The following is a 23354-nucleotide window of genomic DNA, read 5'->3' as shown; positions in this document are numbered from 1 at the left end:
TTTATTATTGGCAGCAGACAGAGGCTTCCATCAGAGTGTGGGGGTCCACTGCTATAGGTGCTATTTATAGAGCTAATAATACACAAAGTCCTTTTCCTGACTAGTTTACGAGAGAGGAAGCAGCACTATCCCTACATTTAGATGCAAAGCCAAGGTACAAAAAGAGAGACTTACTGTAAGTGTGGATATGGAGAACTAAAGCACAAAGAAAACGAAATAGAGTATTTAGAAAGGTTGATTTTTTTTTAATCAAAATTATTTAAAATAAGAAAGCATCATCACCTATTCATAATAAAGTTTAAGAAATTGGTTACATCAGAAGAGCAACAAGAGTTGGTGGAACCAGATTCCAATTCGGAGCATGAACTTGGGGAATCTTTCTCTACACGACAGTTGGACATTTTTCACCAGAAATCCCAATCCCAGGACAGAATTACTAGATGTTGGCTATTTCAAAATAATACAGCCTTCTTACCACAACGCAGTAGTTAAATGTACATACGTTCTCCTGATAAAATAGTTTAATAAGTTTGATGTAATGTAATGATGATCATGCTAAAAGAGACTGTGATTTTCATGTTTAGTCATAACATTCTTCAGGTAATAATCACCACACAATGTTTTTGTGTGCTAGTTGCACTGAACTACAATGCACAGTCTTAGGGCCACACAAGCAAAATTTTATCTTTAAATGCAGACAGAAGGTGAGGACAATACACTCCCAATTTTTATACGCTACCTTTTCATTCTTACATCAGAAAGAGATCCAGCAAATGTTTTATCATTCTCATTCTCCAGTGATTTTAGTAGTAAGAAAAGACTTCCTTCTCTAACATTCAAAACGTTACAGCATTAAGCTTCACCTTTGACAAGTTATGTTAGTTGAGACATCCTAGTGTTGTCATTTTATCAAACATATTTGATAATTCTGTATTCCCTAACATGTATTCGAATTTCAAGTTCACAAGGCACTGTCTGTCTAAGTAATGAGCCTGGACCTCTTCTGCCTCCATCTCAACCAATGCGGAAAACAAGTCATGGCAATTACTTCCATTTAAGTATAATTTTAATTAGATGGTACTTCATATTGTAAGATACTATTGACCAGTAGTTTTCTCCAGATGTCTGATGCCACTCTTTATTCTGAACAATTAAGGTTGTATTATGACATCTTAAAAACATTGGAAATGAAAACAGAAAAAAAACCCGCTCTCCCTAATATATCTTCCTGTATCCAGAGTCTGTCCCTATGTTATTGCTTTGAACACAAGCAGCCTTTCTTTGGCAGGTAACATTACTATAGGGCCATGCACAACTCTGAAATACAAGCAATTTAGTAGCTCTGCTCTGTAAACACTTGAATGCACGAAGTTTTAGGATGACTGTTGAAAATAAAAGTGTTAAAACAGCATCCAAAAGCTAATGTTAGGTCCAAAACCACATAGCAATTTGTGGCCAGTCTTAATGCAGAATATATTGCTATCTTCCCACATACGTCTTGGGACTTCTCCCAATAAACCTTAAAAGCAATGCCTGAACTCTGGCATGCAGGTCTCTTATTTCACAGGCTTTAACTGCAGCAGCACCACGCAACTTAGCCCACTTGGGATTCAGAACTCAAGGTTTACAAGCGTGACAGATCTTAAAAAAGATTTCCTGTCTACCATTCCCACTTTCCACGAGAGGTTAATTTGCAGCATAACGTCCCTCAGTCTCTAGAGAATTCTACAAGAGTAGGGTTTTTATTGAACACTCCTTTAGTCTTTTTAGTATACAGCCCTCTGACATGGCTCTCTGTGGCTGAATTCCTGAAAGAAAATATTTGCAGTCCAAAGACTCTGAAACAGTTGTTTGAAAAAGGGCTGTTTCTGTCCTTACGTTCAGCTCTTAATACTGCCATCCAGATGCCGGAGCAGCTAGCAGCTGACATGTGAATTCCTCATGCAAGTCCTGTCTTGACTTTTTTCCTTCCTTCTCCCTTTCTCTGCCTAGTCTCAAGAAATCCACCTTTCTATGCAAGGGGAAAGAAACTAAAGCAGAAAGAGAGATCTGGGAACACCACAATCTTCAAGTTTGTTTAGGAATTATGACAGAAAGGGACAAGACAGATGCAGAATTCAGGGTTAAGTGACACATGTACTACGCTAAAGACATTTTTGCAACCTTTTTGCCTTTTTTCCTGGAACATCAATAAAAAGTTTATTTCTATAAATACCTTTCCACATCTCTGATGCAATGTGTGGAGCCATAGGTGCAACCATAATGCAGAGTGAAGCCAAAGCATCTTCAAATTCTGTGCTGTGGAGAATAAGAGGCCGAGAAACTTGCTAAGTGAAAAGACAGAAGGAAAAGAAAATAAATTGTTAATATTCTGAGGTGGGGAGAAAGTAGTTTAAGAAAAAAAAGTAGTAATAAAATCCAAAACCAATGTCTATGCTTAGGACAGCATAATTTCACAATAAATTGGAAACTTATGGTAAGTTCTGGAGAATTAAAATTGCAACTCTTGGTCACAGAGTGCTGCTCTCTAACACTTGGAAGCCGATCCTGAAGAGGCTGATGCAGACCCTTGGGGATCTGCTCTAATACAGGAGCTGAGCACAGAGCCACGTGGCCAACAGTGGCCCTCAAAAACATTTTGAGTGCCGCCTCTTCTAGAAGTGCAATCTTAGATAAAACCAGAGCTATCTGAGGAGAGGTGAAGTACTTGTATAAGAGAGTCAAACTGTGCTGAATGCAGCATGGGTTTTGTTGGGATGAGGTTCAGTTGTACAGGATCCTATAGTGGCTTAAGTAAAGCTGAATTTAATGACAAAGTGAGGTTTTAAAGCTGAAGGAAACTTTGGTAATGAACAGTGCAGCACAGCCTTTTACAGTTTGATGTCCAGATTGCTTTAGTAAAGTGGTCAGCTTCTCTAGTTTAGAAAATCTTCAATTTCTTGCAGAAGGTGCTAGACTGACAAAATTTGAACCTTCACTCCTCTATTTATTGTATCTTAATAGAAAAGATATAGCACTAAAAGTAGCTGGATGAACTTTTTCCTTCTTCGCCTGTTTGAGAGATTACATCGCATGGTAAATTCAGATTCTGTGTTTATTTTGTAATAATAATGAAACAGCACAGAAAAATGTCAATACACGTTAGCTTATGAGAATTATTTGGTAGGTATGGTGAACACCCATTCCCGTCTACTAGAAAATTGTCCAAAACCAGTGATTTGTTTGACATAGACCACAAATGTTGTCAGATGACATCTTCTTATCACTGATACTAATGAGCTCAGTGCAAACTTGGTTTGAGTAAGTTTTAGTAACTACTCTCTGCTTTCTGTATTTAATCTTCACCCACCTCCCCACTTCCTCCTTTCAAAGGGGAGCAAAAGAGGAAGTGTCAGCATGCTGTACGGAAACTTGTTCTTGAAAGATACTGCACTGACTTCACTGGTCAAGAAATATGCCAGTGTTCAAACATCTGGCTGTCTGTAGGATACTGATTTTTATTTATTTATTTTTTTTAACATTCACTCATCACCATCCACCAGCCCAAAATGCATATGAATCACTGAGTTGGAGATAAAGTACCATACCTTCCCAACAACACACAGTACCCCAGACTTAAGTTACCTCAATACAGCACTTACGCACACCCTACTTAACTTTCTTTTAAGTTCTTTTACTTTGCCAATGATCTCCTTGGAATCCATAAGGTATAAAATGGTATTTCAATAGAGAAGTTGAAAAATCCAGATTTATGACTTCTCATCTAGATCAGGTTACCATTGTATGCCTGAAGGATTGCTCAATCAGATCTAAGAGTAGTAACAAAAACAACAATAATAGTTTATTATATTTGCTCTATTGCCACTGGCTGATAAACAACATAATCCAAATAAAAAATGCTAAAGACTTAAGTTATTGTTACATTTGTTTTAAAAAGGGGAATTTGCAAACTCTATTACTAGCAGACAGTTCAGTGGTGAAAGCTGTCTCTGAGGAACCTAAGATTATGTGTGATTTTCCTTGCAAGTAATAACCCTTTTCTTTTAGTCAGAATGTTTGGTAATTCTATAATGTACTGCTATACCTAGCTACCTAAGAAACTTGGTTAAAAACAAAAGAGAACAAAGAACAGAGCTAAACAAAATGTATCCTTCTGAAATTACACGATGCAGGCGTAAACACCAGAACCTAGTGTCTCTAATACCATCATGGTCTTCCTGCAAAACCATGAGTTTCAGGGTCACAGTGATACTAGAACATGCTGCTTTTGAAGTGAATAATTCAACAAAGCTCTTGACTTAGTAGCAATGTTTATGACAGTAAATGGCTTATGGAAAGCTGGACCTATAGTTCAGGCAGCTCCTCCTTTGTATAAAGACTTACAGGAACAGGGTCTGGGAGAAAAATACCTTCATTAATATCCTGTACTTACATGGAGTATATTAGTGAGGCTCATCAATCGGGAGATAGCTGCATTGAACAAATGATCCTTTGTGAAGTACTCTGTTACCTTGTATTAGAAGAAAAGGTCTGTCACTAATTACTTAACATTCTCAAACATGGAATATTGGGTTTTTAAATGAAAAAGAATTATTGATAGTCGATTTCCATTTGTGAAACACACCCATCTTATCTCTTTCATGAAAATCACTTTGGCATGCAAACACATCATATATGCAATCACATGAGTATGGGAAAAACAAAATCATAAAAATTCAGTTGATTAGCTTTCCCTCTGTTTCAGGATTTTAAAAGCTTCAAACAATGCCAATGAGAAGTGTGTATTAGTAATCACCCTCTATTTCCTTTAATAAAGTATCTTCCATTTGCCCCTACAAGAGGCCTTCATACTTGTAAATCCAATTATGCTGGTGAAAGCCTGTCCACAGATTGCAAGATTATAATTCTAAAGTCTGTTAAAAGACCTATAAGGTCCCTCACCACAGGGTTTAAATCAGGAGAAGTTTTTATCCATAGAAAAATATTTTAAGTTAATTTTGCAGGTATTTATGTCTCAGAACTTCTGAGTCTTGGATAACTGAACTGACATTAATCACAGCATGAAACAATACATAAGAAGAGATGAACAATCATTTCAGTGAATTTTTTTTTTTTTTAGGATATGCTAATATATTTTCCCCAACAACTTTTTTCATTCTATATGAAACAGCAGGCATCATAATGAGGTGTGAAACAAACAGATCAAAAGCTTTTGTTAGGAATAACCTGCATAACTCACCTACAGCTTTGCTACTGGAAATGGAGTTACTTGAAACCCAGATAGATAACATTTCAATGCCATAACATTTCATCCTTTAAATGAGGCACAAAGCAGAGAAATTTTGCCAATCCAAATCTTACTACTTTGCAAAAAAGTTCTGTCCCATAGAATTTGTTGGTAAATAAAATTACTTGTACAGAGAGTAATTCACTTAAAAATTATGAGCTACTCATCTGGGGAAAAAGCTTTTGGCTCTAAGTCAAGCACACAGTTTGAGCGTAAGCAGCAACTTATTTAGTCATTTACAAACTATGTAAGTGTTCTTTTAACCTCAGAAATCACCAGATTCTTCCGCTCCCAGATCTTTCTGGCTTCAGCCTTCTCCTTCTTATTCAGAAGCTCAGGATTGGGCACGGTTCCTGAAGTCCTTGCTTCAATAAATTTGGTTACAAGCGCCCAGAGGCGCGTCTGCCATCTCTGAACACCTGGCATAGCATCAGCTGAGATTAATGAAAGATTGCAGAAACAAATTTCAGTTACAATGAATGAATCCAAAACTTTAAAGAAAAGCAGAAAGGAAACTGAATGCTAGAATTAAACATTTTTTTAAAAAAACCCTGTATCTTAAATGAAAAATGTCAATGCAATTACAAATGCCTTTACAAATAATGCTGGGTTGCCTTAATGAAAAGAAATCAATAAGATAAAACAAAAGTATTTTTCTGCAACGACTTTAAAACATATATTTGCTGGTTTAAATATATAAATGTATAAACCAATAATATTTGCTATATCTGTAAAATAACCCAATGTTATGTCAATGTTAGAATGCTCACCTCGTGTTTTAATGACTCAACAAAACAGTTCTACATGCTCTCATTCTTCAAATTCATGGAAGAATACAAACGTACATATATATACACATGCATGCGCACACATATTTTTTAAATTGAGATGTTTCTTCTAAAATTTGATTTTAGAAATCACATATACTTTTGTTGCTACGAGATGCTACTGCGCTAATGAGTATAGGCTGTGATCCTTGGTACCACCTTTTGACACAGCTTTCTTTGCGATGGGGAGATTATAAAGCTGTTCACCCTGTTCACTGATTGGTAATAAATTAAATTAATTTCCCCCAATTCGAGTCTGTTTTGCCCGTGATGGTAATTGGCGAGTGATCTCTCCCTGTCCTTATCTTGACCCACAAGCCTTTCGTTGTATTTTCTCTCCGCTGTTCAGCTGAGGAGGGAAGTGATAGAGCGGTTTTGGTGGGCACCTGGCCTCCAGCCAAGGTTAACCCACCACAACTTGCCTGATTTCTTCAATTTAAACATTCACTAGTTTGTTATCATTAAGAAATTTAGAGCAAAGCTTAAAGATTTAAGAGATGCTTTTTACCTACTTTCCATTTTTTTCCCCTGGAAGTATGTTTAGGCTGCTGACATCTCCTTCTGTTCACGTTTCCCAATACTCTTCCAACATGACACAACTCCGAAATCCTTCTTTGTATTTCTCAAGTGGTAAACAGGTTGGTTTGAATGACTAAATGCATTTTTGCTAGCATTATACCTGCATGTGCTTAGCTTTCTTAAAAAATGTTTAACCACCAAGCTCTAGTATACTTTGCAACTAAGATTCTGTACCCATGATTCTCGCACTAATTTAATTATTCCATTTTCAAGATGGAAAAGTACAGCAAAAAGATTGTGCATCACTGAATTAGCTGCTTCAGAAGGAATTATGTACCTGTGTACTGTTAGGGATGCAGGAGTTAAAGCTTGATTCCAAGTGGTTGTTTTTTTTACAAGACCCTTTCATCTGCCTAGCTCTGTGTGGTTGTGATTAGATGGTGACAGAAAGTAAACTTGAGAAAAGTCCTAAAGCCCACTCCTCCAGTACATTCCATAATGCAATAATAGATAAATGAACATATATGAATGTAAAGGGTGACAGACACCAACTGACAGATACCAACTGAAATAATGCTTAGTGCAGGCTGAAGTAGGTAGCAAGAAGCTAACACCAGAAAGAATGAAGAAGTACCAGGCATGGAGTGTTTCATTAAAGCCTTATGCAACAAGAGGGCTAGATTTAAATGTATGCATAAGACATTAAAATGTATGAACCACAGTAGATACAAGAAATTAAAATCTGTCAGTGTGCATGATGGCAGTAAATAAGTGCGTAGGAAGATAAATCTTGTTCAAGAAATAAGCTCATAAAAATGTCATGTGTGTACAAATATTAGTTACTAGGAACTCTGATTATCTTCTAATAAGATTCTTCCGAGAAGTATTTCATAGTCCAGCTTACAAAAGCCATTGCATACATGTGTAAATAATGGAAATAATAAATATTGCAAAGTTTTATCTGTGATCTGGTATGATTTAAGCAGCAGCTTATAATGAAGAAAATAATCTTGAAATAATCATTTTCAATCAACCATCACTAATAAAAAAATAAGAGAATGAGGTCCAAGTTTGCAGAAGAAAATACCACTTAAGAAGTACTTTACATACATGCTTTTAGCTCCTAAGAGGTAAGCTGCCTGCAATAATCTTGCAAGCCTGCCTCTCAGTGACAGCTTTGTGACCCGCTCTCTTTTAAAAGAAACAAACAATAAAACCTGCTCATTATACTTTTTTGATTCAATTGTTCCAAAACTTGGGCATCAAGATCTGTATGAATTTTGTGTTTAAAATTTTACACACTAGAAAAAAACAAACCAAACACAAACAACAGAAACAATCCGACTTACTTTTAGCATCCCACAAAATATCTTGTTCTGGAGGAGCAGCAAACAGAATGTAAAGACGTAGGGTGTCAATGCCATACTCTTTGACTAATTCTTCAGGGTCTATTCCATTGTGCTTAGATTTGCTCATTTTTTCCCAAGCAACTTGGAGCTTCTCACCAGTTTTTAGGTGAACTGGTTCAGTTCCTAAATATTAAGACATATGCAAAATATTAAAACAAATTTTGCTCATTTGTAATAGCAATTAATTTTGTTCTCTAAGCATAAGAAGAAACAACTATTTCTAGTGGGGTTTTTTGGTTTCCAAACAGCTTAAAGAGGAAGAACAACCATTGTAAACACCCTCTTCCCTCCCAAGTTTTTCCTACTTTAATGTTTTAACACAAGTAATATTCCAGTGCTTCCATTGCATCATGACAGAAAGTCTCCTTCTGCCATGTGGAAGCTGTATCTGGCACTCATCCTACGCACTACCTTGACAGCCCCTGAGATTTAAGCATTGTTATAACCTGACATTTAAAACCTCCTAGATAGGTGTACTAATTTGGTACAATTCTGACCTGCACTTAGCTTTTACAAACACAAGATTTATATGTTTCAATTGCAGTAAGTTATCCTGACAACATGCCTTCTGTTGCATGGATTTAGAGATGGAGAGGGGCATTTACACTGATAAAGGTGCAACCCAGCAAAATCACCTGCTACAAAAAAGCCCTAGCTTTTCTGGAAGAAAATAGGATAGTAGACAGTGGTAACCATAAGGGGTTTGTTTTGTTTGTTTGTTTAACTGACTTATGGGGTTTGTATATAGGAGAACAACAGTGAAAACAAGGTTGCGTGAGAGGAGAGTGCTTAAGGGAGGCAAATATGACCAAACCACTCTTGTTGCTACAGGTCCCCAAGCCAGGACTTGCTGCTCCAGCTTATGTAGTGAAGCCACTGGAAAGAATCTGAGAAACAGCACTTTTTCCTATACACGTTTTACATTCCTAATATCTACTGAATACACCAACATCTGCGTTAGCTTTGCCACAATGTTTTTGTAGGTCGTCTGTTTGCTGGGACTACTAGCTGCACTCGGCAAGCTGCGGAGCACTGTCTTAACAAAACTGACTTCCGATCTTTTGGACTATACTGGAGCTAAAATAATACCAGAGCACTGTTGCTGTGTTGGGATGCAATTAAAAGCTGCTGGGTTAGTAGCGTCTCTACTCAGCAGTGCATATGAATCCAAAACTCACAGAAGTCGCTCTCCAGTTTAAATATTACAAGGATTCATTCTCTCTTATAAATTTTCCCAGCACTGAGACTTGTACACTGAAGCAGTCCCTGACTTTCTGGATACACCTATGCCAATTTTCCCATGCAGTCTCTCTTACCAGTGAGATCAACCTCCTCTCTCTTCAAACACTGGCCTGTTGTTGTTAGTCTGAATGTCTGATTCTTGATAAGACCTTGAACCAAGAGTTTATGGAAAGGCTCCCTAAGGATGGAAGGAAAAAGAAACTTGTCTGTTGAAAAGAGCTGTCAAAAGCATACTTTATAATAAGCCTCAGGTGTTGAGCCAATCAGGCACAATTATTTAATGCAACAAGAATGTCAAGCTCACTATACGTAAACGGTTGTCACCTTAGAAAGAGTACTTTGTGCACTTATTCATGGCGCCTGGCTGGCAAGTATAAGTATTTATTTGTATTCTGCACACATTCTTGCATCCTGATTTAGTACTGAGTTATTCTAACGTCACTTTTCAAATTAGCACATGGATAATACAAAAAAGTTTCTTGGCCAACAGTGCAATGTCACTAACTTCAAGCTAAATCCCCATGTGTAAAAACATTCAAGTACCTGACCTCACTGCCTTACAAATATTTAGTTCTAGCTTTGAACAAATCAAAATCTCGCTGCACATTTCTTTCTATAAACGGAGAAGATAGTTTCTCTAACATTAGCACTTGCATGCCTTGTCCCTTTGCAGAACTAGCCATGAAGACCTAGCTGTAAGGAAAAAAGTACACTAGAAAAACGGCAATGCTGGAAAGTTATTATGTTAGCGGATCATTTTTTTAGCATCTTGAACATTAAAACTTTACTTTTCTAGCAAAATTTACATCAGGAAGAGTAAACTCTCATCAAATGTGCGTATGATAGAGCTAAAAAGAGCCTTAAAAGTGCCAAAGCTAAGGGCAGTAGTGCACACACACATAAACTCTAAGTAAGCACTGCTCTAGTTGGCAGATACATTATTGCGGCCACCTCCTTTAATGATCTTGCATTTCTAATTTGAGTCAGATGTCTGTCACTGTTTCCACTGAAAAAAAAGACAACAAAATTAATCTCTAGAGTTTTGGTTGCCACTCAATAAGCCAGGAAAGTAAGGCAGTTCTAACAGCAACCCCAAGAAGAGCAGGGGCCAGGGAGGAGGTATGGAGCCAGATGCAGAAGGCATACACAGTCTGAGGAGCCTCCTCATGGGACCCCCAACACAAAGACATTGGTGACCATCACTTTGGAGGACGTGCTAATCAGCGCTGGTTACTACTGACTTGCACCTCCTACTGCTCACGTGTGCTCAACATTAAGCAATCTGAATCCTCCACACTTCCACCTAATGACACCCCACATATTTACCAAAACAACTTATGTAAAAAGAATGCATTACTCCTATTTACATATTTTTTAAAAAGCAAGAATAAATCCATCTAAAGAAGAAATGGTAAAACCAGACTTCCACATTTTACTTCACATGTACAAAAAAGTCATAATCCAAAACACCACTCACTTTTAAGGAGTTAATTTATTATTTTACATTATTAGGAAATATAAATTATATGACATCTCATGATTTAAAACACAATTTATTTAATAATATAGTTAAAATATTATTAAATTATATAACAATTATGCATGTTTTAACTGTATTAAAGCAGATATCTTCCAAGTACTAGTCTTTAAATCCTTTGAAGACTCTGAATTAAGGAGATATTTGAAAGAAAAGCCTTAAACTGGGAAAGAGAAAGTGACAGGCTTCATACTTTAACATATTCATGTTTGAACATGAGTTTCCTTCCTTGCATATTTTGTATACTTCTAAATATTGTGCAAGTACTGGCACATAGTGGCATACCATTCAGTCATCAAGCAGTACACGTTTCTGCCATGCCACCTGGTTTTATCAACAATGTTAAGTAAGACTTGCAATTCAAGCATCTCTGTAAATATTTTCCAGACAATATTTCACAGGCTGCCTGAAAAACACTGTTGTTTTGAAATAAATTAAAGGAACTTAAAGAGTGAGAACTTAAGTCAAATTTAGACAGTACATACAAGAAAAAGTATTTAAAAAATAGGAGGCAATAATTGTCTAAAATCTCAAATTACTATCTCAAATTATCCACGTGAACTAGAAGATGAAAATCAGGAAAAAAAATCTTGTAATCCTATTGTCAACAAATGGTGGAAAAATGCTTCAGAACATAACTGTTCAGGATGAGTTTCTTCTGCAAACTAAAGACATTACACCAAGGAAAAAATAAAAAGAATTTTCCCCCCCTATCATTCAGTACTTCAGTTTGTTTAAGATCTCAAACAGTTATTAAAATAGCTACACTTGCCACTATCCAAAATAAAGCTAATGAGGTAGCCAGAACATCCAGATCAGATAGGGCTCTCCAGTGGAAGTGATTTTTCAAGGAACACTTATTTTTAATGACAAAGAGTTAGTTCAGATCACACGCCAAGTTATTAAAAGCTGAATGCAGGAATGAGCATTTCCTATTTTTGTTTATGCTGACAGAAGCTACAAAAATGCAATACAAAATACATTACCAAGTATGGGGAACCCCCCCCCATGTTCCTAGTGGGAGACCGCAGGAGAATGGAGACATGCCCAAAATGAGAAAGCCAGAGCCCATCTAATAAACACAGGGCTGGGAAACAAACAGAGCCCTGTACTGAGTTTCTCCTGAAGCGCAGTGATTTTGCCAGTGCTGTGGCTCCACCTCATGCTCACAGGCAGAGTTACACTTTAATTTACATTAATAAAACTGCACACCTAAACCCCTCCCCTTCGAAGAAAGGGATGCATTTCTTGGCTGCGGAAAGGAACTGCGAAGATGCCGCAGCACATCAGGTGTGATGCAATTCTGATCAAAATACTGCAGCACCCAGTCATGGCCTGGTGTCATAAACACCTCCTGAGCCATAGCACTGCAAACAATGGAAATTAAGCTATGTTCAGACAGATAGACATTTCCAGCACAGTAAACAAAGAGGCAGCTTGAGTTTCTTTGAGTGCTTGATCACATTTCAGATTGTAAGGATGCTGGAACAGGATATGCCTTCACCTGCCTGTGAAGTCTGTTTGTGCCCATGCTGGAGTATGGGCACTGTGGCCTTAGTTGTGTGCAGCTTTTGATCATGTTGTACATCAGATGGGACCCCACCTGCGAAGTCTGCCTGACACCTCTGGGAAGGATCAGCTGTGCTAGCCACGAAGTGTGTAATCCATCTTTTTCCTTTCAGTAATGTTCATAGACAGGTTCATCTCTATGATAGACCAATTTCTCTATTCAGGAGCACGCAATGGATGGACAAACAAGCGTGACTGGCAGACCAGGATCTCCTGCTCAGTGCCACATCCTCACACTCCCTGCCCTGCTCCGTGCAAGGCGAGTTGTGGGACTTTCAATCCAATTACAAATGACCTGGCTGGAAGGACTCTGTGAAGCCTACAACAGTGATCAACAGCGGACTTGGAAGAAGGGATAGCCTTAGCAAGGAAGCTGACTGCGTGCATTTGCATCCTGCACCTTCAGAAAGGCCAAGAGAGCCCGATGCTGTGCCCTGGAGTGAAGACAAGATCTTGGTCAGTCACTGCCTGATGAGTTCAGGTTCCTGTGAAACCTGCTGTTAGGTCTAGCTGTAACAACCTGGCAACCCTGTGGAAGGCCAGAACAGAAGTGATTGAAGGATGTGGAAGCTGATCATTTTAGGCAGAAAAAATATCAAACGGTATTGAATGTTTCAAGATTCTACGCAGTCAATAGCTGAGTGCTTTTACTTAAAATCAACACTCATGATAAAATCCCCAATGAACATAGAGAAGCTCTAACATCCTTCCTTCACAGAATAAGCCATTTCTCTCACACACATATCTTCTTTTATTCTGTAACACAGCTATGTGAAAATAGTGCCTCCTTACTTCACAGATTTGCTATCAGTTAGATCTGCTGACTTAATGGCAACAATAAAGTTTTTTATTGCTTTACAATCCTTCAGGGAGAATGCGCTAGATCCCATTTCCAGTTATTCATCAGACAGAACAGATTACTAAAGTCTAGGGAAGAGCCAAATTCTGTGTAACTTGTACTTGCAGTAACACAGTTAAGCAGATGTAACCAAGTGTGTCAGCACACACTTGCCATGGTGGATTAAGCTGGAACAGATGAGGAGGTTACTGGCCCCAGCTGCCTACCTGGCCCCTCTCCCAGCAGTGGTCACAGCTGGGAGGGCTGACGGGCTTGTGAATTAATTCTAGAACCGATGCACTGTACAGACCAGATTGCTAAAAAAAAAATGACATCAATTTGGGCTTAATCTGTTCTCACACGTATCAATACCCAGAGGGTGCCATTTATTCTGCCTTGGCATTACTGAGGAAATGAGTGACATTTCCCACCATCTCCAGTTCAATGCATTAAAAAAAAAAAAAAAAAAAAAGATCATGCCCTATCTTCAGGGGATATGTAAACTGCATTGACACCTTTACAATTTTAGATGTCTGCAAGCACTGCATTTTCTATGAAAGCATGTGTGATGTCTGTAAATGCCTATTTTATGTATGATGCCTATAATATTTCTATAATAATGAAGTACATCATATTTGAAGAGATTGCTTTGAAAATCTAAACTATGGAATTTTTAACTTTTGATTTCAACCTCATTATTATATTAATAGCCATTAGTACAGAATTAAAGACTATCAGGAAATATTTCAATGGATTTGAAAGTCAGAGGATAGATGCCAAACAACGAAAATTTCCATGAAGAAAACCTATCAAAATGAAAAATTAATACAGATTAATAGGGGAATCATAAAAATATGTCAGGATACTAGATAACACTTTAAATGGTGGCAGCTCTTATTAAGTGAGATATAGCAGAATTTTACTAATTTAATCAGTGAACAGACCGGACCTACTAGAGAAAGACTGAAAATGCACAAGAGGGCAGTGTTTTTTAATATTTTTATGTTCTCTCTCTGAGCTGTGGGCTTTGACACCATGACTTTAAGCTTCCTAACAATAAGCTTGTTGTTTCTAATCAACCTTTTCAGATCTGTCAGACCAGCCCTTGAGCAGTCCTAACAGAAGACTGAGCAAAAGTGGCTTCTGACCAATGCTAAAACATTTAAAACATGTGGTAATATTTATAAAGGAGTTGCAATTTCCATATCAAAACAAAATCCTAATTTGACTTCATGGCTTAAAAGCACCTAATGCTTTAACTTGCGTAGAGCTAAAGCAAGCAATTTTGTGCATGATGATGAATTTGTTACAGTCATCTTGCAGTCTGAGCACACGTATAAGCAGTACAAACCACAGATCCTAGGGGCAATGCTGTAACGTTTCTCCACATGTGCAACGTTCTTGAGATTGTGTATGGCGTCAAAGGAATTCTCCACAGTCTTGCAAACTGCTTCTACAGAAAGCAGTTTTGATCTCTGCTATTGGCACTAGACATAGTCAGTGCTTCTTAAGCATTTTTTTTGATTGAAGTTAGAGTTTTCTTCTGCAATTTACTATATTTAGCCAGTCTACACTACACAGCTTTGGTGCTACTGCTCTGTCACAGTGCAGTGTGAACAAAACACATTCCAAATTAACACAGCTACAGAATCACAGAGTCTTAAAATAATGTAGGTTGTTAGGGTCCTTTGGAAGTCATTTGGTCCAACTCCTTTCTCACAGCAGACCTAACTTCAGGTTGCTGAGGGCCCCGTCCAGATGAGTTCTGCAAATACCCAGTGATGGAGATCCCACAACCTCTCTGGTCAAGCTGTCTGATCACCTTCGCTGCCAAAACTATTTTCCTTCTGTCCAGCTGGACCTTGCTGCAATCTGTGACTGTTAGTCCTTTCCTTTCTCTGTACATCTCTGAGAAGAGTCTGGTTCTGCATTCTCTATAAACGTCCTTTAGGTAGCAGTAGACTGCAGTTACATTCCCTCCTTGGCCTTCTCTTCTCCATGGCGAACACAGCCAACTCCCTTAGCCTCTCCTTGTATGCCATATGCTCCAGCCCCTGACTATCTTAGTGCTCCTCCACTAGATCCTCTTCAGTTTGACAATGTCCCTCACACTAGGGGGGGCTCAAAACTGGACACAATATTCCAGATGTGCCTTCCCGAGTGGTGAGCAGAGATAATCAAAGCTGGACATGGTTTTGCTAATGCAGCGCAGTATACCCTCACGCCAACTGCTGACTCACATCTAACTTGGTGTTCACCACCCTTCTCTAAAGCCCTTCTCTGTCATAATCTTCCCCACATAGTTGGCGCAGCCCCAGCTGTTTCTGTGGGTAATCTGCTCCATGTACCTGAGATTCATGTCAGCACTTCAGACTTGCTTCTCCAACTCACCAAACTCCTCTGCATAGCAGTCCTGCCATCCAGAGTATCAATGGCTTCTCTCAGTGTCCAGTGATCAATGAACTTGCTGAGGGTGAGCGCTTTGTTGCACTGCCCAGGTTGGTGATGAAGACTTTAAATAGAATTGATCTCAGCAGCGAGTCCTGAGGAATACCACTTGCAAGCAGCTGCCAGTCAGACTTTGAACATGGACCCTTTGAGCCTGATGGTCCAGACAGTTTTTCCATCAACGCTGTAGTCCACCCATTCAGCCTGTATCTCCCCAGTTAGACTACAAGGATGCCATGGGAGAACTTGTTCAGAGCCTTGCTAAAGTCATGGTAAAAGATATGCCCAGCTCTCTCCTCATCCACAGAGGGAATCACCTCACCATAGAAGGAAGGCAGATCAAGCTGGGCATAATTTCCTCTTGGTAAATCCATGGTGGCTACACTCCTAGTCACCTTGTCTTTTATGCGCCTGGAACTTGTATGTGTCTGGTTTACTTAAGTGATCCCTAGCTCAATCCTACTCTACAGTGGGTAGTACCTCTCTCCTTTGAAGTCTCCTACTCAGCACAGACTTTGACAGCAAAAGCCAAGGCAAAGATTGTCCTTTGCGACTAGGCTTTTTGTCTGATTTTGCATCAGGCCAACATTTTCCTTGACGCTCTTTTCAATGTATCTGCAGAAGTCCTTCTCACTACCTTCAGATACTTCACCAGTTTCAATTCTAGATGAGCTATGGCCTTTCCTAATTCCACCCTGCCTACCCAGTCGATGCTTCCACATTCCTCCAGGGATAACCCATCCTCATTTCCACTTTCCATGCACTTCTTTTAGTGCTTGAGCTCACTCAGTAGGTCCCTTCTCAGCCAAGCTGGCCTCTTTCCATGCCTCCTCACTTTCTTGCACACCAGAGTGGACCACTTTGCAAGCAAACCTCCCCTTCCTTGTGATCTCACTCTATAGTGACAATACTTAAGCCACCGTAGTTAATGTCGTTTTGGGAGGTGGAAGAATTTGACTAGCAAAAGAACATTTTGCTGTTGTGTGTTACAGCTCCACTAGATGGCTGATAGATTAGGATTGTAAAGTCTTTTGTAGAACTGATAAGCCTGAAATTGCTTGCAAGGGAAAGCTCTGAAATTATCTGCTTAAAGGAATAGTGCCTCTGAGACGAAGGGTCTGCTTCAAGAGGTCCACTCCGTGAGAGAAGAAACAGCCTTCCTGCTGCAGCTATGCAAACTGGAGACAAGAGAGTGAGACACAGGTATACAAATCATCCATAACCAAAATTTCAAATACAGCCTTCACGGCAAACTATTTTGCAGTCAAGAATGAGCAATGAAAACACATTGCCTATTTTCATCAAATGATTATGAAATAACTTAGGGAAATATTCTGCTGGCTCCACTAACTAGTCCATCTTTTTCTGGCACACAGCTACTTAAGTTCTAGTTTTGTAGCAAAACTACTACATTCAAGAGAGCCAAGTGCCATGTATATATAGATTCCTCTTTAACATCAAGTTTTTAAAGTGGATACCAGTAAAGAATGAAAGTATACAAGTTGCCAGCTGAGATATTACTGAGCAGGTCTTCTCATGGGATCACTCATTTTGACTCAATCTATTCAAATGTCTCTGCTGATCGGAGAACAGGACAGATCACCGGGCAGTATTTCACTGCTCTGACACTAGGATCCTCCCAGCTGAGGCATTCCTGTGATGGCATTTTAGGGTACAAGAAGGGCAGAATTTCAGCAGAAATGGGGATGTCAAGCTAGGAATCTGACTGAGAAGACAAAGAATAGAACATCATATGAATCACCTTCCTGCCTCAAACTTTACCTCTTACCTAAACAGAGGATAATGAATTAGGCTATAGCAGCATCAGCAATGAGAGTAGTTAAAAGTAATCATATAAAAGTCATTAAATAAAAAAATAAATTGACAGCAGATAAATATACTGCTTTTGCTTACCAAGAAGTGTTTTGCACTGTTCAGCTCCAATACTGCAGTGAATTATAGGAGTGCTTATTTTTCTACATATGCATGGTTCCACTGAAACTAATAGTATTACTTGCAGGAAGTTACCTAATTTGAAATAATAGCACTGCTCAGAATGCCTGAAGTTACTCATTTATGCAAGCTTTTGCAGGCTGAAAATCTACAGCAGCATTTTATCACTTGCTCTCAGCTAGTTAATACTCATGTAATAAAAATGCTATGTATGTATGCACACAGAAAATGCAACTGTGAGAAACCAAGTAGTTAGCCAAGACTGATGAGCAGGAAAATTCAGCCTTATTCAATGTAATGTTCTACCATCATAACAATGTCCACTAACACTCTTGCTAGTCAAATGAAATATGAAAAGATTTTTATAGAAATATATAAGGCTTACTTGTGTTTTGTCATCTTTAGATCATGGCAAAAATGGCTGAAAAACCTTGCATAGAATAAGTGCATAACTGCATGCTCCTTTCCTCCGATGTACAAATCCACAGGCATCCAGTAGTCTGCTAAGTCACTGTTAAAGGGCCTGAAAAAACACAATTATAGAAAAAATACAATGTGGAAAAGAAAGATCAGCTCTACTAAGGCAGCCACTGTTTACTGACAGCAATACATTGTAATAAAACTTTTATTTTGCTATCAGATCTTTTTAATTTTTAAGAATTGATATGCTTATTATAGACAAAAATTTAATTTCCACTGAGATGCAGATCCACAAAAATATTATTTTCCTATATTTTAGGCAAGCAACTAAGATTTCACATACATTGCCTGAGAAAGTGATGAAAATATTTGCTTGCTCTTTAAACAATTTTTTTTAATGAATACCCTGTGGCTAGCCTTTAAATTTTTCAGTATTTATCAAGTTTTACATACAAATATATTAGAGTGAAAGACAAAAGACATGCCCACTCAAAACCAGTTCATTTTTTTTAATCAGAGGTTTGCACTGTTGCCATTAGGGGGCAATGAAGCAGTTTAAGGCTGCAAAACATTCTGAAGAGTCAGATGGGTCATCGCACTCCAACTGAAGGATGCTTGATGAATTTACAGTAAATTTGTCATTTGCAGCATATTTACTGGGTCGTTGGAGGTCACCTGCATGGTTTCCTAGCATTGCTTACTGCTTCACTAGATATTGTTATGTCTCCTGTAATGGGCTCCTGCCTGTAAAATACCATTTGTATAGATGTTCTTTAATGTATGCTTTATGGCCCTGTTCTAGCAAATTTTCTTGTTTTGTCAGTCTGTTTGATTATTCCATCTGTAATTTTTGTAATAGCAACACTTTTTTCCTCACAGATGAGCCCAGAAGCAAATTGTGGATCTGGGATTCATGTCTTTACTAGAACAAGTCAAAACTAACTTGTTCATAGTGTTCCAAAAATCAACAGAGTAATTCTCCTGAATTCTAGACCTGTGAAATATGGCTTATGGAAAGAAAGGGTTTACATATATGCAGCTTAGCTAAAAAACCCAAATAAATAAATCAAATGGAGGCAGCGTTCTAGTGCAGAAGTCCATATATATGTTCAATATAAAACAGATTTAGCTGCATTAAACTTTGTTACTTCGACAGCTGGATGTTACATTTGACTACTTCTTCTTCAACTACTGGAAAAGCCCTTCTTGTCCACGCACAAAAAAATATTTCAAACTGTCACTGGAGAGGAAGCAATCTGCCTAACTTAATAATAGTACTAATAAATTCACACTATCACTAGAAAATAATTAAAATTAACATGAAATAAAAGTGTTCACAGAAGATTTTTCTTTAGTTTAACTAAACCAGTGCTGCCAATATAAAAAAAACTAATTGGCCCATTCAGTTGCTATACATTGGCTATTCAATTAGCTATACTAAATCACTTGGGATGTAGTATGTACCCAGACACTGCTCTGGACACTAAAAAAACAAGTTACTCCCCAAACAGCCCTACATGTGGTATCAATATCTTAAAAATGCAATTCTTTCTATCTTCCTCAGACTACATGGTAGAGCTGTTCCACTAATTCCTCTTTGGAAAAACCAGTGCTATCAGCAGTGCTACTACAGGCAGACTATGAAGCAGAAAACCAGCTAAATAAATACATCTATCTTCCCACGCTCTCCACACTGCAGCCACTAATACACAGCATATGAAAAAATCTCCTTTCATTAATTATGCATGTAGTAGAAGTGCCAACACAGCAGGAGCTTGCTGCGATGCTACTTCATGTTAGGTCTGCACCTGAGGAAGTACCAGAGTTACCAGAATTCAAAAGGAGAGAAATGGAGCTGCCGTTCTCGGCAGCTGGATGTCACACCAGTGTTCCTCTTCTTGCCGGTGGAAAAGCAGTGTCTGTCCATGCAGTGAACTACTCAGTGTCCTGCGGGGGAGGGTATACACTCCATGCAACTTACCACAGTCTTGGAGAGAGTCATGGTTGGCCGTCATTCTTGATGGCACCCTCCACTAAGGACTATCTTTAGTTCCTCAGCTGAACTTTTCTTCTGTGCCCTGCCCCATAATGCCCTTCCATGCAAACTTCTGCCCCTTGCCCTGTAGCTCACAGGGTTGTGCCTACACATCCTGCTCTTGTAGATCTCCTGCCATGGGAGCAACCATATGCCACATTTGTAGAGCAGTTCCAGGTCTACCCTGCATGGCACTCAGGCCAGAGGGCAGGCACAAAAAGAGGGCAGCACAGGGGTTTACACCACCTTCTGCAAAGGCAGGTAGAAGCTAGAAGCACTGGAGTGTCTGGCCTCTTCCGTCCCTTCTGTTCTGTGAAGTGGGCTTGCCCCATGACAGCCCTGTGCCTGCAGCCCTCACCTGTCCCTGTTGTGAGGGTCGGTGTACCTCAGGTAGTACCAAGAGGAATCAACAAATGTGTCCATGGTATCGGCTTCTCGCCGTGCTGCTGCCTTACACCTGAGCAAGAGAGAAGGAGAAAAGCTCTTTTCAGATTAAGTGACAAACTTGGAAGAAAACAGCCGTGTACAGAGTGGCCAGGAAGACATTTAGATTGAAAACCAAATGGGTCTGAACAGTCGGAGGAATGACCTGTTCAGAAAAAGTCCAACACCAGTAACAGGGCCGACTCTCCTTCCCTCTCCCTCCCAAACCAAACAAAATGCAAACCAAAAAGAAGCCTGAACAGCTATAGCATCCAGCAATAGCAGAAGATGGCACCGCACCGGACAGCCCTCTTGATTATATGTTCCAGGAATTTTTTAGAGTTGCCATTTTAAAAGAAATGAAGCAAGTCTTAAAGCAGAGACAAGCATAATTTGCCATAAAGTTAATGGGCACTGAATATATATAACACTCATTGGGTACCAGCAGACAAATCATTTTATAAATATTTAGCAGAAGGAGCAGGTGGTTGCCTCTCACTGATTGTCTGTACAAAAAGGTCTTTGCAGATTCCATTTATCATCTCTAGAAAAAATGAACTTAGATTAATTTCAGCTTTCACTGAGATGTAGCAAATCTCTTCCAGACCTTGTAGCACAATTTTAATTTGTGATTACAGCAAATCAATTTTTGCTTGGAGTTATACTGGCAGCCCTGAGAAACAATTTTAAAATAAATTTTAGAAGCTCAGGTTACTTTCTGCTAATTTCTCCCTGAATATAAATTGTTTGTAGGAGCCAATAATCACATTTAATAAACTTCCACTTGTTGTAAATGATCCCTCTTTAAAACTCTTACTGTTAGAACAATGGCATTATTCTAATTTCAACAAAACTTTGCAACCTGTGACATACTTTTATATAAATACCACTGGCTATATGTAACAAATGTATGCAATTTATAACTGTATGTAAATTTAAACGTATGTATATGTGTAATAAATATACATAATAAATAGGGACTGGCTATTTAATATTTTCCAAGTGCATATTTAGTCTCTGATCAGGCTGGATGACTGAGCTGCAACATGTATCTGCCTGTCTGCCTGATACTTCAGCTTGGCTTGCCAAGGCAAGTTTACGAGAGTATCACCACTTAACCTTTTCCTTCGCTCTGTCGCTGCCCCAGGTCCTTCTCTACCAGCAAATTTTTCTTTCAATGGGAAGAATGTAAAAGAAATTTTACTTCTAACTGCTTTTTAATATAGAATAAGCATTTTAATTAAACTGTACGTATAAGCAGACTTGGCCAATGTAAAATAATGCTGTATTACATTGAAACAGAATGGCTTTTCAGTCAAAAGCAAGAATAGAATCGTTGAACCATAATTATATCTGCTTCATGCCCCTGATGTTGCCTGTACTCTAAATGGACATGGCTCACTAACACAGAGACAGCATGGGCATCTTTCAAAATTTATGCAATTTATATCAATATTGTGATTACAGGCACAATACTGTAATCTCATTAGACTATCTTCAGACAACTAACCCAATTACCTGGACTTGTATAACAATGAATAACTTGGGCATCTCCTCCCATTTACGATTGCTAACTTTATTGTCACTCAAATACTCACAGACTTTTGTATCTTTCCATCTTGCTTTCCTTATTAATTCTAGGTATTAAATGCAACTAATAAAAAAACTATTACTGGAGAGAAGGCCTAAAGGAAGGGATGACATAACTTCTCAGAGCAAGGAAAACCAAGGAAGACTACGCACACACAAAAGTAATAGCTCAACAGACTTGAAACTGTAGCAGACATATGGATGAGCAATACTGAAGACAGCTGTCAAATAGGTGAGAATTAAGAAGCCAACTAAAGGTGAGAATTTTAAAAAAAGTTAATTTCAGCAAACTACCATATTTTAGGCTAAGAAACTAATCCTGTATGCCCTTAGTTCTAACTAAACAAATGCCCTTGATTAACTTCTAAGTAGGGCAGCCAGAATAACTATCCAGAAACCATAAGGATTTGCTATACATCAAAAGTACATTGCTGCCTGGTAGACAACATCATCATTTTTTAATTAAGGTCAGGAGACAGCCAAGAGTGCAGACAGTGACTTCCAGTCACATCAGGAAAATTTTTCAGTTGAAATTAGGAATTGTAGACCAAGGCATTTCTAGGGATTTTACTAAAAAAATCTAAAACTAAACTACTTGTTTAGTAAGGCTTCCCTGCAAGAGTCACACTTTAAAATACACTATGTAATTTAAATAGGCACATCTGAGAAGAAATTTTCTATGCAGAAACATGGAAGTAAATGTTTTACATAACATACATGTCATCAACAAAGGTCAAAACGCATGTTCCCAGAGAACCACAGAGCTACTGTGCGTAAGCTACCTAATTAGAAATGAAAACCACACTGATATTCTACCCTTCAAATGTTGAAATAACGTTAGATGTTATGAAACTGCTGCGTTATCAGTGAGACCCCTAATGACATTTATATGTCTGATTCTCCTGCCTGGCAGCCTGATAATGTTCCCGTTTGGTCAGTCTGTTAGTAGCAGTGTTGCATTGTACTACTGATGAAAAACTTCTCTGGGACATCTCGTGTTCTACCAGTTCCTTCTGCAGAATCTGTATGCAAACTCCAGTGTACAGAGTATCTAAGCAGCCCTCAAGATTAGACAACTGATTTTCATGACATATCTCTCACTACTTAATTTAGGCTGTCTTATTTCTTAAACAGCTGGACTACAAACAATAAAGATTACAGCATTGACAAGATGCATATACTTCCTATCTCCTTCAATCTGAATTACATGCTGTTATCTGTAACGTACAGTGAGCGTGACTCTTCATGATAAAGAAT

The 23354-nt window shown here is 38.5% G+C and overlaps 1 protein-coding gene across 2 annotated transcripts in view; it reads right to left on the bottom strand.

Annotated features, from left to right (window-relative positions):
• Window positions 1–23354, bottom strand: part of LARS2 (leucyl-tRNA synthetase 2, mitochondrial) — an 87831-nt gene that overhangs the window by 12256 nt on the left and 52221 nt on the right. For both annotated transcript variants that reach the window (XM_052794657.1, XM_052794649.1), the window contains 7 exons: window positions 20443–20541; window positions 18015–18152; window positions 9359–9462; window positions 7983–8165; window positions 5552–5721; window positions 4433–4510; window positions 2216–2327 (listed from right to left, as the gene is read on the bottom strand). In XM_052794657.1, coding sequence (XP_052650617.1) covers window positions 2216–2327; window positions 4433–4510; window positions 5552–5721; window positions 7983–8165; window positions 9359–9462; window positions 18015–18152; window positions 20443–20541 — 884 coding nt within the window. The remainder of the gene's footprint in view (window positions 1–2215; window positions 2328–4432; window positions 4511–5551; window positions 5722–7982; window positions 8166–9358; window positions 9463–18014; window positions 18153–20442; window positions 20542–23354) is intronic.

The sequence above is a fragment of the Harpia harpyja genome, chromosome 1, assembly GCF_026419915.1.
Source record: "Harpia harpyja isolate bHarHar1 chromosome 1, bHarHar1 primary haplotype, whole genome shotgun sequence".
In the NCBI taxonomy this organism is placed as follows: domain Eukaryota; kingdom Metazoa; phylum Chordata; class Aves; order Accipitriformes; family Accipitridae; genus Harpia; species Harpia harpyja.
This window is presented reverse-complemented; position numbering and strand designations above follow the sequence as displayed.